General features: G+C 50.1%; 1 protein-coding gene across 1 annotated transcript in view; it reads left to right on the plus strand.

Moving 5' to 3' along the window:
* Positions 1-18,404, plus strand: part of dcc (DCC netrin 1 receptor) — a 132,568-nt gene extending 114,164 nt beyond the window's left edge. The window contains exons 22-28 of the mRNA XM_062484829.1: positions 2,677-2,839; positions 4,104-4,327; positions 4,784-4,897; positions 8,326-8,475; positions 9,982-10,230; positions 14,363-14,505; positions 17,496-18,404. Coding sequence (XP_062340813.1) covers positions 2,677-2,839; positions 4,104-4,327; positions 4,784-4,897; positions 8,326-8,475; positions 9,982-10,230; positions 14,363-14,505; positions 17,496-17,585 — 1,133 coding nt within the window. The 3' untranslated portion in view covers positions 17,586-18,404. The remainder of the gene's footprint in view (positions 1-2,676; positions 2,840-4,103; positions 4,328-4,783; positions 4,898-8,325; positions 8,476-9,981; positions 10,231-14,362; positions 14,506-17,495) is intronic.
* Positions 18,405-19,251: the final 847 nt, after the last annotated feature.

The following is a 19,251-nucleotide window of genomic DNA, read 5'->3' on the forward strand; positions in this document are numbered from 1 at the left end:
GAGTCGGCTGCCTGGATGAATCATTCACTCATTCGCTCATTCGCTCATTCATAATCCTTTCATTATGTACTGTGTATGTTGATTCTTTTATTTGACATACTAGTAAACATCCTTTATCATGCTGTTGTTGGCGTGGTCTCTAAACTCTTGAATTTCTTGATATGTTTCGCATGGCACCACACGTCAATGGAGTTTCAAAGGAATCCTGTTTTGTGACCACCCACCTGCTACGCAGTCTCACTGACATTGGCCGGGTTTCCCAGATTCGTTAGGAAGCTCTTAACGCTAAGAGCTTCTTAGGAGCGTTCTAAGAGCGTTCTAGAGCGTTCTTAGAACGCTCTTAAGAAGCTCTTAGCGTTAAGAGCTTCTTAACGAATCTGGGAAACCCGGCCATTAGCGTTTACTTTAGCGCTTTGCTCTTGACGTTAGCCTTTCGTATGCCTTTTGCGGTGCAAGAGTGGAGCAAAGCTGTGACACAAAGTGCCTCTTCTGTCACTGTATGTTTTTATACATGAAATTTGATTCATGTATAGTAATATTGGTATAATAATAGTATAGATATATAAACATATAACCTACTGTAACGAACAATCAGAAACAGCCGACCATCCAGAATTCACATCGCTGTCCTTCTTCATCTACACTAAATATGAATGAATGCCGTATTGTGGGCATTTGTCCCGCAAACCATCATCAGAACAACAGCTTATTCCTCCTGGAAATGGTTGCGCCATTGTCGCTGTCTGTCCAGGAACCAAAATAACATAGGCTTACCTCATCATGTGGTATTGGAAAGGCCCATCGGGGCCTTGGCAGTGAATCATATGTTACTATTGTCTGGAACTGTGATTGTCACAACAAGGTTGTTATTGTTTCTGCATTAGCTAGTGCTCTGTATCACATTCCCCGGGTAAGAGAGAAGAGGAGGTGTTGGGGGGGCTGGGGGGGGGGGGCTGGGGGGTTCTCGGACGGGTTCTCAGGAGGTGCCGTCGGTAAAGACTAGGTAATGGAGTCGAGTAGGAGCCAAAGGTGTCAGTATATCCGTCATTTCGCCGCCACCACCACCACGGTGAAAGCGCGAGGGCCGTTTGAATAGATGGCACTCTCCATCATTCATTAGGGTGACCTTGGTGTAGACGGCTGAGAGGCCGGGAGAAAAAAATCCATCCTTCACACTTAAACCTCTCCCCGGACTCACCCGCCTACAGTAAATATGAACCGCGAGCAAAAGAGACAGGCGACATACCACACCACAACAACGGCGAGAGAGCCAGGCATTGAGAGGCGGCAGACACGAGCAGGCGGGTCTGCGACGTTGCGTGCACTCTCTCCCCGGGAAAGCGAGCTCCTTTTATGACCCAGGAGAGTGGGCGGGCTACCTCGAAAAGTTCACGTTTACCCCGAGCCAGGATGAAATGGAAGCGGGCAGGGATGGCGAGGGATAGAAGGGCCGGAGATGGACCCGCCCAGAGCGCGGCGGCGTGCAGCCTTCGCACCCCCACTGTCTCTCTCAGCCTATTTCATCCTTTCAATTAGCGTCGGAGCGCTTGGTATTTTCCTCAGGCCTTTCTCTGGCGCACCGTAGGCAGTGCTATAAATCAACTCATTACTTCGGAGAGCGCCTGTCTCTTCCTGACGACGGTAACCGCTCCGTGGTCTGAATAGGTCCGCGCTCTTGGGTCAGCTTGGGGGGGGGGGGGGGGTAGTGGGAATTTCAGAGGTTGTGGAAAGTACTAGAATCAACACCTGGCGCCGAGTGATTGGCAGAACCGTCTCTTGAATGTTTTAATGGCTCTTATTTGCTCCGAGTGGAGATAACCCACACTGAAGAACCCTAGTGATGCAATGAGAAAAGATAGAGGGTTTCAAAGGCATCCATCGGTATTACAAAGGTGTATGAATTGATTTCGCCGACCCCGTGGATCTTGTATTCCCCAATCAAAGGGGAGGCCTACTGCATTTTAAGAGCGGAGACTAAGTGCTTTGGTGGATTAAGGTGGGGTCAAATCACCTCTCTAGGAAGGTTCCGGCATTTCATTTGATTCCGCAGCTACTGTCCAGCTCTACTGGTGGGACATCCCTCCACCATGTCACCACCGTTCTGCCTTCCAGCCCGGTCTCGCACGAGCATCCACAATGTACTTGCTCTCCATTCCTCTCGAGGTTGTTTTTTTGGGGGGGGTTCGTCCTGAGTGACTGGAAACGGTTTTGGCGTGGAGTACCGTGTAGTTGTACACCATTACATTTATCCTTGATCGCACGCTGCTTTTGGGACCATTAACGACTCCCTGAGTTGGAAGCAAACTCTTTAATGCTAGGCGAGAATGTATCGAGCTCCGATGCGGACAAGAAATATGCCCAGCATCTCTGGTGTGTTGTTACAGTAGATGGACAGTCGGCCCACTCGAACAGTGATTCACTTAGCGTTCCTCTGAGGACAGCTGTACTTTTTGAGCCGTAGCTCATTAAAAGTGGAATCTCTACTTACATCAAATATGAAAGCCTTTGATTCTTCAGCTTTGGCCGAACGTCTTTTCAATACACTGTATGCGCTAATGGAAGGTTAGCCATGTTCATTTGCCGGCTGTGCCGACTGTTGTGCCTCGAGAGTGCCGTCTCGCTCGCTCTGCGGACGTTAACCGCACTAACCTGTCGCCTTTCCTGTTTGTTTTTCAGACCCACCGATCGGGCAGATGAGGCCACCTCACGGGAGTGTCACTCCCCAGAAGAACAGCAACCTGCTGGTGATCATCGTGGTGTCCGTGGGAGCAGTTACCGTGGTAGTGGTCGTCATCGTGGCGCTGATCTGCACGCGGCGCTCCTCGGCCCAACAGAGGAAGTGAGTTCTCGTCTTCTCCTCCCCCCCCCCCCTCCTCTTTTTCCCTCCCCCCCTCTCTTGTCTTTCGGTCCTCTGTGTGTCGTGTGTGCGTGTCGGTGTGTGTGTGTGTGTGTGTGTGCATGGGGCTTTCACATTCTCCATAGCACCGTGGGGACCTCGGAGGGCTCGATACACCCCTGTCCTGTCAGAACTACCGTTAGAACTCGCCGACTTTCCGGTCGCCCTTAAGGAAAGCTCATGTTCTCAGCTAAAGGAGGGCGCAGATTAGCAAAGTGTTCTCTCAAGGCTGCACTCCAGGACCGCGTGCTCTGAACACCTGTCGGAGTAGCAAAACATTCAGTTTGGTATTCACACCTGGCGATTCTTGTCTCGATGTTGTCTCGGGCGAGATTTTCTCTCTTGTCTTGTTCCTCTCTCTGTTGGTCGTCTTGCGTGGGACCTTCCGGAGAAACACAGGCCCCATTGTTCAGTCACAGAGTGGCAGCGCTGTCGACCGTTCACCGTACACTCTTCACCGTGGCCGAAAGTGCATCCGGGAAAAATCCCGGATGCACTTTCATGTTTGCGCGCGTATCCCGTTTTGCAATCCTGTACCTGTGTGAGTGCGCGCGCGTGGATGGGACCCTTTGACGTCCATCCGAACGGACGTCCCAGCAGGGGGTGGTGGAGCCGGGGTGTGTGTGTGTGTGGGGGGGGGCTTTGGGAGCCTTGACCCCTTCTGACAGCATTAGAACACGGGTGGGGAGGGGGTCCTGACTCACACTTTTCATCGTGGCCCGCGTGGAACAAGTGAGCAGCGCTCCACTTCTCTGTCAACACAACACAGAGGCACGTCGCCATGCCTGGATGAGCCCACTCGCCCCACCTGCACGCGGATGCGCTGCTAATGAGACGGAAGGGAGGGTGAAGTACCGTTGCTTCGCCGAGACTCGATTATATTCGGGCTTTAGAATTAAGGGAGTGTAATTAAGGGGCTGCGAATTGCGTCCCGGAAGGAGATTCCGCCCGTTTCGAGGGAGGCCGAGGGCGGGGGCATGGGGGCAGGGGGGCGGGGGGTCCGCACACTCCGTCTGATTGTGTTCACACCAAGGTAGGGGAGAGAACGAGAGAGCTTACCACGCTAAAAGATATTGTCAAGCAAATCTGAAACTCCCTGCCAAAGTCTCGCGGTGCACTTCACAACTATTCTCTTTATCTCCCCTCCCTCTCTTTACTTCCTCCTCGTTCTCTCCCTCCCCCCCCTCCCCCCTTTCCCCCTTTACAGGAAGCGAGCGTCGCACAGCGCGGGTAAGCGTAAGGGAAGCCAGAAGGACCTGCGTCCGCCGGACCTGTGGATCCACCACGAGGAGATGGAGCTCAAGAACATCGAGAAGCCCTCCAGCGCCGCCCCGTCTGTCCGCGATTCGCCCATGCAGAGCTGTCAGGAGATCACTCAAGTCAGCCACAGCCAATCAGAGAGCCAGATGGGCAGTAAAAGCAGCCATTCGGGTAAGCACTTCCTGTTAGTGACAGCTGGCCGAGCTGGTCATTGGTGATGAGGATACTCTGCTTAGAACGCATTCGATCTTTACCTCGGGCCGGAAAACCTTGATGAAATGCATCATCGAAAATGATGTGGTGGTGAATTACTTTCAACATCGGAAAAACGCCTGAACCTAAAGGCTCCTACGGACACAGCGCCGGAAGTGTTCTTCCTTGATGTTATTTATGCAACAAACCAAAAAAATCAAACTATGTAGCGATATAGAGACCTTGATCTGCTTATTGATTTCTACTCCAGAGCTAGCAGCTGTGCATTTGCTGCCAAACAGTCCGCTCAGCCGCTCGGCGTGAGCCGAATACAGACGTAGAGAAAGGGGCTCTGCGGGGGGCCGTGAAAGGTTCTCCGTCTCCCCTCTCTCTCTCCGGGGCGCGCGGTCCTAACGCTCCTTTCGTCCCCGGCAGCTGACGGAGACGAAGCCTCGAGCGGCATATCGACCCTGGAGCGCTCCCTGGCTGCCCGGAGGGCCACTCGCACCAAGATGATGATCCCCATGGAGTCCCAGCCCGGCAACACGCGTGAGTCGACGTCCCGTATCCGCAAGGAGAAGGGGGGGGGAGGGGGGGGGGTGTTTTTGAGAAGCCAGGTGCGGGTGTCTCCACCTCCGCCGTGCCGGCTCCGGGTTAAGTCGGGAAAAATAGAGACAGGTGTCGGGGGTTAAGGGAGGAAGGGGCTGGGCGTAGGGGGAGTGACGTGCGAGGAGTGGGGGGGTTGGGGGAGGGGGGCAGGTTCGGAGGCAGGTGCCTTTGAACCCGACGGGGTGGCGGATCGGTCTCGGCGTAGCCCGGTTAGCGATCGCACGGCACGCTGTCACCCGTCACCGTGCCAACCGGAGGGTTGACGCAGGTGCGGGGGGGGGGGGGGGGGTCCTGACGGGGCCGCCTGTCGTGCGCGCGGCGGACCGGAAGGAATCCATCTGTGTCACGTCGACAGCAGACACGTCGCCCGCTCTCTGCCCCGACGCTCACGGATGGACGGATAAAAAAAAACGGGGACCTGGAAGTGGAAAAGAAATCCGGCTCGCTAAAATGCGGGGATTGTTTTTCACCGAGATGCGGATTGTTTCGCAGCTCGCGTCGAGACAAACACAGAGTCACGCACACACAGCGCCGTGAGCAAAAGTATTGGGTGAGCTGGGAGATTTGATCAAATGCCTAGATGTTATGCTGCCTGAGGATCTCCTACAAGTAAACCTCCCCACACACACAATACGGGTCTTATTACCGACACGCTTTCATTGCTCTTTCACAGAACCCTCTTTCTTCCTTGTTCCTTGAGCAGGTAGTCCACCCATCATCCCATCACCCTGACCTCACAATATTGTATTACTCCACTCCCTCGATTCCCTTCCTCTCTCGCTAGCCCTTACATCCAAGTAGCATATTGGGTAATTACCAACCTCTTTCCCTCGCTCGCTCTCTCTCTCTCTGTTTCTCTCGCCGTCTCTCGCTCTCTTTATCTGTGGCCCTGTTCCTCTCCCCGGTACTCGCATAAAAGAACTCTCACATCTCAGGCCCTCCCCAGGGTGGCAGACCTGAAAGGGAGAGAGAGACACAAAGAGAGAGAGAGAGAGGGAGAGACAGCGCGCGCGCGAGAGAGAGAGAGACAGAGAGAGAGAGAGAGCAACTGAGCGTGCTCACAAGCTCAGGGTCCCCATTAGCACGGCACATCCCCCTCAGTCACCTTCTTGCCCTTCACTTCACCCCCTTCCCACACACACACACACACACACACGCGCCAAGCAACATCCTCGTTTCCCAGACCTAGGGATCCTTAAACCTGCATACAGTACCACAGTTGTCTAATGATCTGGGTGACTGATGTGGTTTTTTTTTTGGGGGGGGGGAGAGAAGGTTTTGCACCAGACGCCCAGAGCAATCACGACCTCTGCTCCTCTCGCGCTCCTCTATCATACCCCCTGTCACACAACCTGTCTATCAAACACCCTTTCCGCCGCTATGTCTGCTCTGTCTAACGCACACACCCCCCCCATGGCCCCCCCCAGGCTAGTCTGTCGCACTCCAAGTATAGGCACCAGGCACCTTTAGCTTGCCACCGGGACTGATGAAGAGGAGTAGACTGTTTATTCCCCCAGGTTTAGCACGCACGTTTGGGATCGAATGTTATTTTCATATCGAGTCGTCGGTCTCGCTCTGGGTCCCTGCCTCGTGTTGTAATCAGGCACTGATTAGGTGCACGTTTGGTTGGTTAGCTTTGACCAGCTTTAGCGTTTGGGCGTACCCACGTGCAGGCATGCCCACGTTCACACAGCCGCGATAATCACAATCTAATAACGATGATGCCGGCGTTAACACACACCTAAATGAGTAATTATAAAATTGACGCGCAACAATGAGGGCCATTAATATCACTAATGCCACTAAGTGGAATCCCCGCCCTAATCTCATTGACTGCTGCAGGTGATGACCACGCCGGCCTTTAATCTGATAATCCACTCAGAGTATGCCCTCGCCTAGTGTTTGTGGGTACAAAATGGAAGCACAGCGTCAGATGGATGATAGAGGAGGATTGGCGGAAGGCTTGCGGCTTTAGCTTGTCAAAAACAGTCCAACTCACGGTGGACTGAGGCGATTTTGAAACCATCGCCTTCGGAATCCTGTTTGTCTCCCTTTCTGCGTTCCGCCCAGTGCTAGGCTCTGCATCCGGCTGCCTTGCCCAAATTCAAGTCCTTTTGCTAGACAGAGCAAAAAATCTTGCGACAGGGGCCGCTTTAATCAATTTCTGCATGTTCCGTCGCATGATTGGATACCAAGCCGGCAGTTCAAGCAGCATTGGGCATGCCAAGATGAGATCCATGGATTTTCACTCGTGTAGATGTCTAGGTTAGGTCACGGGGTTCGAGGCACCAGGCCTTGGCCTTATGTGCATGATCGATATCGAATGATCAATATCTGTATTGATCATCTTCCACATCACAAAGTTTAATACGGCGACAAACCCCACGACCTCCTTTGGTCTTACTTGGCACTTAAATGGGTCAGGTCCACTTACTTACTGTAAGTCGCTCTGGATAACGTCAGCATCTGTAAAAAAATTTTTAAAAAGACCAAATGTAAGTACAGCCATGTGGACGATTAAATGCTCCGATGCTTTCTTTGTTCACTGAATATCAAATATGAAGGAGAACGCACGATCTGTACGGCATTACAGATCGTTATATTGTCGTTATAGTCATTAAGAGTGGCAGGGATAGAACAGGCCCATTTGCACTGGGCTGTCGGTGCGATGTGGTTCCGAATGTTCTTCCAGCGAGCAAACATTTGGGTTGGGCGTGAAGCGTTAACCGCCGTGTTGTAAACCGCTGTGGAAGTCACACAGACAGAGCAAGTCGGAACATTACAGAAGTGCTTCTGAGGCTTCAAGGTATAGACTGACCTCATCGACTCCACCGTGATAGATGGAAGAAACACGCGCGCACACACACACACACCACAGCCACGCACACACGCACATGCTCTCTCTCGGCAATTCCTTCTCTGCTGGTCCGAGGTAGTTTCGGAGATAGGGATCTGTGTGTGTGTGTGGAGTACCTGGGGCATTTTAACAGCCAAACTCCCCCCTCCCCCTCAGAAGCCCCCGAGGTTTCAGTCTCAAGGTCAAGGCTTAGGTTTTTTCTCCGTTTTTTATTTTTATTTTTATCTTTCCGTCTGTCTGTGTGCCTGTCTGTCTGTCTTGTCTTTCTGTCTAACTAACCGAGGGTTTGAAACCAAACATCCAAGCTGGTTTATCTCATTGTACTTCTCGAAAGTAGGAAGATTATCATTGAACAACACAGGAACTACTGTTGGCGTTAATCAAATAAACAAACGCGGCTAGATTAAACACCATATCATCTGGTTTGTTTCCTTCGTGTTAAACCCTAGGTTTTTTGGTTCAACGCACCAGTGTGTTATCTCATTCTGTTTGCCCATCATCTCTCCCGTAGCTGTGGTCAGTGCCATCCCTGTTCCGACGTTGGAGAGCAGCCAGTACCCGGGCATCCTCCCCTCGCCCACCTGTGGGTACACACACAACAAGTTCACCCTGCGGCCCATGCCCTTTCCCAGCCTGACTGTGGAGCGCAGCTACGCAGCAGGTACAACTCAGAAGACTAACCCGATCCACCCCCCACCCCAACCCTCTCTCCCCTCCTCCCCATCTCTCTCTGTCTGTCTCTGCCTCTCACTTTTCCTTTTTTTTTCCTTTTTTTTTTTACATTCAGTCAAACGTGGTTCTCTTTTTCTCTCTTTCTCTCCTCATCTGTCTCTCTGTCTCTCTCTCTGTTTCTCTCTGTCTCTCCCTCTCTCTGTTTCTCTCTGTCTGTCTCTCTCTCTCTCTCTCTTTCTCTCTGTTTCTCTCTGTCTCTGTCTCTCTCTTTCTCTGTTTCTCTCTCTCTCTCTCTCTCTCTCTCTCTCTCTCTCTCTCTCTCTCTCTCTCTCTCTCTCTCTCTCTCTCTCTGTCTCTCTCTCTCTCTCTCTGTCTCTCTGTATCTCTCTGTCTCTCTGTCTCTCTCTCTCTCTGTCTCTCTGTCTCTCTCTGTCTCTCTCTCTCTCTCTCTCTCTCTCTCTCTCTGTCTCTCTCCTCATCAGGCGGTGCCAGGCTTTGGTCGTCCGAGGCTCCGCTCCGACTCTCTCCACAAACAATCTCTCCCTATTAGCACTCTCCCCTCACACCCGCCACGCTCGCTCTCATTTCGTTAAAAATACAACAGCTGTGTCGGCTAAATGACATTGAGGGCCTGTTGCAAGGCCAAGTAATTGCCTAATTCCCCGTCAACCTATATGTGTAATTCAAGAAGAGAGGGAGAATCTTCGTCCGAGCCAAGATGGAATTGGGTTACCCTTCGCCATCAAGGGGGGGGGGGGGGGGGGGGGGGGGGCACTGTTGGTTGAGAGGAGACAAAAGGAAGAAGGACACCAATATGTGGATTGTTTGTAGATGACTGCAAAAGTAGTTCCCCTAAAGTACCTTTCTATTTCCCAGAAGATAAATGAACTAGCAACAGAGAGAGGGATACTGTGGCTCATATTATAATGGTTTCATGCCGACTAGACATTTGTATAATTGCAAACAGAAAGATACAGTCGTTCCCTTCCTGTGGTGGCTTACTATTTAGTGGAACATGTTTTATTGCATTTCTTCTAGTTTTCTCTTTGTTTATGTAAATGCCTAGGTGTCTGTTCTGTACATATGGAACATGGTACTTCACCACACGTAAGAAGCTTGGGAATACTTGCTCAGAGGTCAGAGGGCAAGACAACTTATAGGTTTGTGTGGGAGTGATGAGCATACTGTCTCGTGTAAAAACATGCTCTCCTCCGTCGCGTCCTCTCTGAACTCTCCCTCAACCCTCTCTCTGTTTGTTCCTCTCTCCCTCTGATCTCTTCCTCACCCTTCTCTCTCGCTCTCGCTCCCTCTCTCTGATGTCTCTCGGCCTCTCGTTTGCTTCGCTCGCTCATTCCGTCGTCTTTCATTGCGGCTCTTTGCACTACGCGCAGACGCACAGCCTTTTGTGTGTTTGCGCGTAGCGGAAAAAAAAAGGACCTTCTTGAACGTCCGCTCACACAAACCTCCCCTCGTGTCTCCGTGTTTGTGCGTCCAGCGCTGGGCAGCGAGGCAGCGGCGACCGCGGCCCAGCAGCCACAGCCGACGCTGATCACCAGCACCAGCAGCGGCGGCGGGGCTCAGCCGGGGGAACACGCCGGCCCGGAGGAGGCCCCCAGCGGCCGCACCATCCCCACCGCCTGCGTGCGGCCCACGCACCCGCTCCGCAGCTTCGCCAACCCCCTCCTGCCCCCGCCCATGGGGACCATCGACCCCAAGGTCTACACCTCCATGATGCCCCAGTCAAGTGAGTTGCGGGGACGGGAGGGAGGGAGGGGGAGGGAGGCGTGGGAGGCGTGTGGTTGCAGTACTGTCAGAGTACAGATATTGCAGTTGGGCCCATGAATGGGAATCTAAATGTGTATTGTGAACATAATGTCGTAGTGCCTCCTGAAACGGATTATGTATCAATATTTGATGATACTGTGCTGGGAAAAATCGGGAATTTCGTATGTGCTTCTATTAATCCACCTTCCCTCCAAAAAGAGAGGTATTACATTGAATATCTGACACAATTCTGTTTTATCGAGTGACAATGTCGAATAGTAGTTATGCTTGTGTACTACTATCTGCTAGCTCGGTCATCCTCAGTTATTTCTTTTCAAACGCGAGGCCTCTGCAGAATATTACCCAGAGGCGGGAGAAACCGGTGTGATCCAGTTCTGAGTCCACCTCTCTTACTCTTCCCCGACAGCCTGCAGCTGGGAGAGTGGAGTACTCTCGTGATCATCACTGAACTGTGTGTGTGTGTGTGTGTGTGTTTGAGTGCGTTTGCCCGAGTGCTCATGCGTGTAGGCGGGAGGCTGTGTGGATGTGTTCTCCATTATGAACTTTGTATGCTCAGGTGGCTGAGATTACCATTGATTTTGTCGTTTTTTTTCCTCCCGTCCTCCAACCCGCCTCCAACACTGGAGGCAGGCTGGGACACACACACACACACACACACTCCTTTGGAGAAGTGATGCCTCTCTCTTCTGCCCAACCATCTGAGCTGCTCGTAGCCAGGGTGACAACACCTGTCTGTAACACCATCCTCTCCGTTTCAGCCACGACAATTAGGGAGGCTCCCAGTGCTACTGATGCTGTGGCTCGCATGTACCATGCCAGACATCATTTCATTGGTTTCTCCTAAGCCTTTTTGTGCTGTATGGCCCATCCGTTGGCCAATAAACTCGATTTTTTTCTTCTTTTGTTGTTCCAGCAGTGATGGATGTTGGGTGGGAAGGGATGTCAGGTGACCTCATATACTGGAACGAGGACAGATTAGGGAAGCCCACATTGTATTTTGGGAGGATAAACAGACGTCCATATGACATGCAGGCATGAAACGGACTCGCGCAGACTGCTACTCAGACCTCAGAACGAAAGGTTGCAGAATGTAGGGAACATACCCTGAACGGTAACAATGGCCATTACTGACACTGCACTTCTCCGAAACTGCGTTTCCTGGAACTCGCAGAAATCGGGTATTTGCCCGAGCCAGGAAACATAACGGAGCTGAGTGTGTACTGATTGTACAGATATCACCTGGCTAAGACTGTCCTCAAAATGACTGCAAACAAAAGTACCTCTCGCTCTCAAAGTCAAACTCGCCGCTTCAGGAAATCGCTTTGCTCATTAAGCCAAGCAGTGTCTGTGAGAGAGAGATAGAGAGAGAGATACAGAGAGAGAGAGAGAGAGAGAGAGAGAGAGAGAGAGAGAGAGAGAGAGATAGAGAGAAAGATACAGAGAGAGAGAGAGAGAGAGAGAGAGAGAGAGAGAGAGAGAGAGAGAGAGAGAGAGAGAGAGAGAGAGAGAGAGAGAGAGAGAGAGAGAGAGAGAGGAGAGAGAGAGAGAGAGAGAGAGAGAGAGAGAGGAGAGAGAGAGAGAACGAACCTTGAGGCTCCAGATAGCACAGGGGAGCATTTCCAATCGTTTTACAGTATATTTACTTCACACTTGATTCATTTTAGCCGGTAGAATCGATGAATATCCTCCTTTTGAGGGAATCCATTGAGTTTCCAGTCGACCTGGAGGTGCAGACAGGCAGCTCAGACCAGGAGGCATATCAGCCTTCCATTTGTGAGTGTCCACAGAATGTTTACCTTCCAGAGGCCGCCAATTTCATCTCCCTGCCAAGCCTGAGGGCCTGAGTATTTTTTTCTCAGGTGTTGTGGTGAGAAAGCTTGAGTGAAATCATAGCACCTGTCAGACTAAACTTTCGGCAATGGAGAGTTGGTTGATAAGAATGGACATTGATTGATTATACAGAAGGGTTTAAAGCGGAGACACTTAGACACTTAAAAATACTACAAACCATTTTTAGTCTACGAGCCTCGTGGATTGATGAGAGGTCAGGAAAGGATGTAGAGTACAGAACCGTATGGAACGACAGCTCAGTGTACCAAACTCTTTATCCGTCTATAGAGTGAGCAAGACTCAAGCCCAAAATATCTCCATCTGACCCGACCTGTTTCTACTAACTAGAACTTAGTTCATGCAGCCGGTCCAATATGCTGCATTCATGTCCAAAGGAGATATACTGTATATATCCCAGCTTTCTTTTTCTAAACCAAAATTCAACCCATATACAGGAGGTTTTCTCTTCCGTGACCACTTCTAAATAATCATCATCGTGAGACACTTAGAACTCCACCCACTTTTAACTGCACCCATTTTCAACTCCACCCGTAATTGTGATTGGACAGAAGAGGTCCTTTCTCTAGACAATAATGTTTCTTACCTCTCTTTGGAACGTCTCCAATCAAGTGAGCTTTGTTCAGGGTTGTACAGACGGGTTTCCATGCAGTGAGCCTGCTCTAATGGGGATTGTCTGAGGATGGGATGAGTGGCACTGCAGGCCTGGCTTGGAGCGACAGTGTGTCAATCAATAACGCAACTGTGGTGGTGTGGAAAGTTTTGAGTACAGTGGATGTGTGAGAGTCCAGGGGGACCCCTGTGGCTCTCTGGGTAGGCTTAGGACTTGCCCCAGGGGGCACGGGTTTGATTTCCCGGCCCTGGCCATTTCCTGCATGTCATCCCCTCTCTCTCTGCCTATTATGTCCCTCTCTAACAGTCACTATCAAACTGTATGAGGCAGAAAGTGCGAGAAATACCTTTGGAAAAAGGGAGTGGTTGAGGACATGGTGTTTAGAGCTTGGTCACAGGACCATATTGAATAGATCAGCCTACCATTCAAAGTCTGTTTTTCCTTAATCTTTAATCAGCGTTTTCCTACACAGATTAATTCTGTCCTGAATTCAAATCTACATTAGCCTTAGAGGGATACTGTGGAATCAATTTGCATTTTCTTCCCCCGAGGGAACGTTTTTGATGTCCGCTGAATACAAATGAATGGGATTTGAGTTAGATCCGTGCTTAATCAAGAACTTTCCTCTCATAAACATGGCAAAGTCAAGTATAGGAATATGCGCTGTAGTCTGCCAGGGCTTCTGGGGAAAGCAGCATACCCTGCAGGGACGACCGTGGCAGGCTTGAAGCCATGGCTGCTCAATTGATATTCATTGTTCCTCCACCTGCTCGCAGACCAAACCCAGCGACACACAGAAGTTAGAACAGATCTGCTGTAATCCCTGTCCAGCTGGCCTCTGTTGTTACTCTCCCCTTTCCCTGCAGTAGGGGAATGACAATAGCAGTGATTGTAAGTGGAGTTGGGGCCGAATGAGATGCAGGCAGGCAGGCAGGCATAGGCAGCCCTGGGTGAGTGATTTGGCACTTTTCAGATCCGAAAGCAGCATCTCATTAAGCCTAATCATCTGTGGATAGGCTCGGTCACCCTCCGTGCTCCAGTGTCCATGGAGAGCGGGGCAAACCGTGGGCGCTGAGAGCGCAATTAGCTTATCCAAAAGCATGCAGGAGCACAGAAGACGTGTCGGAGGTTCCGACGTTGCCGACGTGGCTATCGCACACGCGGATATTCATTGCCAGGCCGTAGAACCATCCAGAACGTGTGTATCTAGTACACGTTCCGCACAGCTTTCGGCTCAAAGTCAGAGTAACCTTTGTTATCCGTCCATTTACGCGTCTGCACGTTTGCCTGCCGAAATCTCTGTTTGTTTGCCGCACTGTTCGAGAGTTGAAGGCATTCAGGTGGCTCATTAAGATGGGGAAGGAGATAGGATGGGCAACGGCACGGCCTATGTGGTTCTCTTCCGCCACAGCTGTCCATCAAGCAACCTCTCTGCCCTTCTCTGTCTTTCTCCCGCTTTCTTCCTTTCCTCCTCGCCAACCTCCCCATCGCATTTACTCGAGTCGGGGCTCGAAGCACCAACCGTAGAGAGAAGGGAACCTTTCCCGCCTGCTGTTTATACGTCCAATGTGGTTCTCCCGCTGTATAACTCCAGGGTCCATGGACTCAAGAGTTGTTCTTGTGTTCCCAGGTGCCAGTCTCCCCAAGCCCCAGGTGAAGACGGCCTCTCTCGGCCAGGCCGGCAAGGCCCGCTCACCGTTACTCCCGGTTTCCGTGCCGACAGCCCCAGAGTTGGCAGAGGAGGGCCAAAAGCAGCCGGAGGACGCCGCCAATGTGAGTCACATGACACGCGACTTAAGAACGAACCGCACACTCATACGCAAATTGAACATGCTTGGCTACAGTATGAACAGTATTCTGTCATTGTAACCAAAGTCGATTACAATATTCTACTCTTTCTTTGTGCGGCTAGAGTATTCGTAAATGGAATCATGGCCGGTGTTGGCTGGGTTTGACGTCTCCCAGTTCCACAAAGTTGCTAGAGAAGTTATACTTACCCTTTTTCAGCCATTATGAAAAGGAAGTTCCTTTTTGTAGGGACAGAGACCGATTGTTCATAATTGCAGTTCTTTCATCTTAAGCAGCTGGGAAGATCCTAAAATGTGTTATAATGAATTTCCCACCGCAGACAAGTCGACAGTAGACCTTTCAGCACCTGCATATCTAATTGCGACTTTGAATCCCCTCACTTCCACGTGTGTTACATTTGCAGTACGTTGGTTAACTATGGCCCTAATTATAGCGGCTGTCATCCCCAAAGACGTCAGGAATCAAACGCAGGGCAGAACCAACTTACACTGAGACGGGCTAGCTGGACAGCTCACCAGGTGTGAGAGAGCACAGCCATTTCGGATAACTGGACCTCAAAATACATACTCTGGACCTGATTCATATTAAACTTGGTATTTGTTCTGTTCTGGCCTGTCTTCCCTATCTCCTATTCCTCATATAAAATATCTGAGATGATCAGAGAAACCATTACTTAAACCTGTGAGAGACATGTCAGTCTTGTCGGATTGGAGAAGTGCATCGAATGCTATCGGAGGCTAGCTAGTGAAAACGCGACAGCTTTCGAATGCAGTCGAGGGGGACGGCAATAGCGCGGCGCAGACAAAACACCATTAAACATTAACGCCTCAATAACAATAAGGTCGACGAGACATTAGACGGCGCTCCAGCGTTGGAAAGGGAAGCACTGCGCACGGCAACTCTTCGCGGGAGCCGTGGGGGAGTAATGAGAGAACGCAAGAGGAGATGGAGAGATGGAGGGATGGAGGGATGGGAGGAGGGAAAAGGTCAGCAGTCTGCTATCCATCTCACATATCTTTGTAATTGATCTGGCCTTTTCTCATCAGCCAGATAGTCCGAAGGAGTCTCTCCAAATAAATAGGCTGGCATCGATCAAGCACTTATGAAATAAAAATAAATAAAAAATCAAATGTATTTGTATAGCCCTTTTTACACGCAAGCATGTCACAGAGGGCTTCACATATGCCCGTAGAACTGCCCCTCAACCAACCTAAACCCTCAAGGAAGACAAGGAAAAACTCCCAAAAAACTCTCAACAGGAGAAAAAAAAAAATGGAAGAAACCTTGGGAGGAGCAATTCAGAGAGGGATCCCCTCCTCCAGAGACGGTTGGTGGGAGAGAGGAGCAGAACACAGACTAAACATAGTCATACAGTGTCGATGGGTTTTTAAAACACCAAAATCCATTATTCAACTTTATAGATGTAGGACAGGACCGGGAGACTCGCGACCAGGTCCAGCGTTGGCTGACCGACGACCAGGCAGGTGCTGACAACTCAAACCCCCCACACCACAAGGGATGTGTGTGGGGGGGGACAGAGAGAGGAGAGCAGGGATTAGAGAATGCCAGGAGCAGCTAACAGTTACAGTCATAATAGAATGAGATCCCCACCGGTCAAGTGTGGACTGGTGCAGCAATTTAACAGAGCAAAAAAGGGGAATTTGATGCTACCCCACACACCAAGACAGCAACAGCCCCCCTCATTTGGAACATGAAATCTGTTCCAGGGGAAGAGAACTCTAAAATAAGTTATACTTAAAGAATAAGGATGGAAACAACCCGTCCCCTGTTGCCTCCAACTAGTAACATACTTACCTTTAACAGTCGTAGAATTGACTAAACAATAACGTTTTTAACCTAATTTTAAACGTCAAATATTACACCCTTTTTTTGTTTTTGTTTTTTCGAGCTCCCAGACCCAAAGTGTTGTGTTAATTGAGTGTACGGGGAAAATGCAGCCCGATTAAAAGCTCTTTTGGAGAATCCAGGACATGTTAGTGGAAAGTGTGCCATAGATGTGTATGCCATGGCTTCTGCTGGTTCATAAGTTCTGTCGGGGTGGTACTGGAGTGACTGGCCTGGTTTTGGCCCTGCAGTGGGAGGCTTAATTTGTCCGTTTGAAACCTCATAAAGCATATCAGAGCAAACTCTTTCATGACTCCCACTTTGATGTCTTAGCGTTTCATTGAAACAGCTCCTTATTGGTGCCAACCCATTAGTATTCACTGCTGCGGCAGGATTGGCTGACAGAATGCAGCCATTCACAAAGGCACTGCTGACTGATCTATAAATCACTGTGCATCACAAGTACATTGGACCTGGACATTCCAACAATCACACGTACAGTATAGCCAAGTGATGGGAAACACTATTGGATTGTTTCACAGTTTGTGTTTTAACTGAGGGAGGGGAGAGAGAAGTTGTTTGCTAAGTGATCTAATGCAGACTATGGCAGATGGTCAGGGAGCAATAACCTGCATGCCAACACAATAACAGGGGTGTAGGATTGACACTGTTTACATGGAAATGGAAAATGGTTTCATTGACCCACACCAGACGAACTGTCAGATATGAATGGATGCACTTAAGCCTGAAGGTTATATCACCGGTTTTACCAAGAACTGGAAACAATGGATTATAGAGTCAATGGAAATATGTTGCAGGCAGATGGCATAAGGACTAAAAGAGTCAATGAAAGTGGTGTACCTAAATTGTTTTAGGACTATATATTGTTGAGGCGTTAAGCTAATATAAGCACAGACCAAGTCATTGAATTGTCTGTAACATAGAAGGTTATGATACATAAACATGTAACCTTGCAACCTTGCAGGTTGTGGATCTTTTTAATGAAACAAACAGCCAGTATCTTAGATGTTGCCCCAGCTTGTCAACTCCTTTATTTCCCACAGTTGATTCAAAGGGGGGGGGGGGCATTCTGTTTTTTTCTCCTTCAGGTCTACGAGCAGGACGACTTGAGTGAACAAATGGCTAGCCTGGAAGGACTGATGAAACAGCTCAATGCCATCACCGGCTCTGCCTTTTAACAGCTGGCAGGCCTCTACAGACCCACCCATCACCACAGCACAGCAGGACTCCCTCAGGGGACTGGCATGGAGACAGGGAGCGGGTGGGGGTGGTGAAGGTGCCAGGACCTTCATGGAGCCTTCCCACCCTTCAGCCACACCCCCTGAACACACACCACAAAACCTCTCGCCTGAAAGGAGACACGAGACGACGACAAAAATATTTTCATATTCCCCCACGCATTGACTTCCCTTTAAGCTGTCCCTTTTTTCGATGTCCGTTGACATGGCCGCGGTTCGCTTCTTTTGGGGGGGTTTACTTCCCGTTGTTTTTGACGATTGGGGTTTTGAGGACGCGTGCGTGTGACAACCGGACCTACTGTGTGGACCGTTGCCTCGGCCGCCAAAGGTTCCCTGGACCCGAGTTGCCTGGTGACGGGATGTAGCCAAACCTGTTCTTTTACACCCACCTCCCTTATCGATGAGTCGACGGCTACAGCCGCCGCATTTTCTGCTCCCAACGCAAGCTAGGGTCAACTGTCGCGCCTAACTGTGACTGTTCCTCCTCGTTGTAGCCCATTGTCTCTTGTTGCTGCTCAGCCAAACCGCCTCCCTGACTGTGTGCCAGCCTTCCTCCCACCAGAGGACACAACGTGTCGGTGTTGCCAAACGGACCTTGCGAAAACCGGAAAAGACGACAAAAAAATACACACACATGTAACCGCCCTTTTGTTCCCGTTAAAGCGCGTGGCCTCAGTCGCACCGTGAATCAACGAGCATCTGGTGACGTAGGAGTGGGAAGGGCTTCGGAAGGAAGATATCACTCCGCTCCTCTGGACAATCTGTTTGTTTCACCGCCACCCCCCCCCCCCCCCCCCATCGAGACCGCGGGCGTTTAACACAGCGCGGTCACTACCACTGCATCGAACCTGTGCATCGAAGCCCCCATTTATTGTTCTTATAGTTTGAATACGAAAGTGATGGTGAGAATGAGGATGAAGAAGAGGATTCCACTCGCAGTCATTTCACGAAAAACATGTACCTCGGTTTTGTTAAGGAAACGTAATCGAAGCAGTCAAGGGTTGTTTTTTTTCTTGTGTGCAGGGGGAGATTTTTATATTTCAAAAATCAATGCATATTCCATATAGTATATTTTTACATCAGTCTTGTCAAAACAGTTTTTTTTTAACACATGCTGCCATGTATGCTATGCATCACTAAAGACCCGGCACACAACCTCAAGCCTTTCCAACGAAGCAAGACATACACACGAAAGCATGTACACATAATTTATCTGACATACGATGCATCGATATTCTGCTATTTGACTCTTGAACCCTGATATTTGCTATTAGCTGGTCTCTGTTTTCCTTTGAACATGGGCTGTCAGGAGAGGGCTGTGCATTGTTATTCAGAAGAGATGGGGTGACCAGAACAGGGGATAATGTAGTGAATTTATTCAATTGTTCCCAATATTGGAATTCAGAGGCACGCTCCAAGACAACGCCAGGAAAATGACTAAGAAAGATGAATATGTTGTTTTTGTTTGTTAATGCCTACACATGCCCTCAGAGTCAAAGATCAGTCTGTCCGTCCCCCCCGTCCCCCCGTCCCCCATGTTAACACATAGATCATTCCGATTCCTCATAAAACTGCGCTTTCGTGACACTTTTTTTCCTATCGGCTT

Source organism: Osmerus eperlanus, chromosome 18 (assembly GCF_963692335.1).
Source record: "Osmerus eperlanus chromosome 18, fOsmEpe2.1, whole genome shotgun sequence".
Lineage (NCBI taxonomy): Eukaryota > Metazoa > Chordata > Actinopteri > Osmeriformes > Osmeridae > Osmerus > Osmerus eperlanus.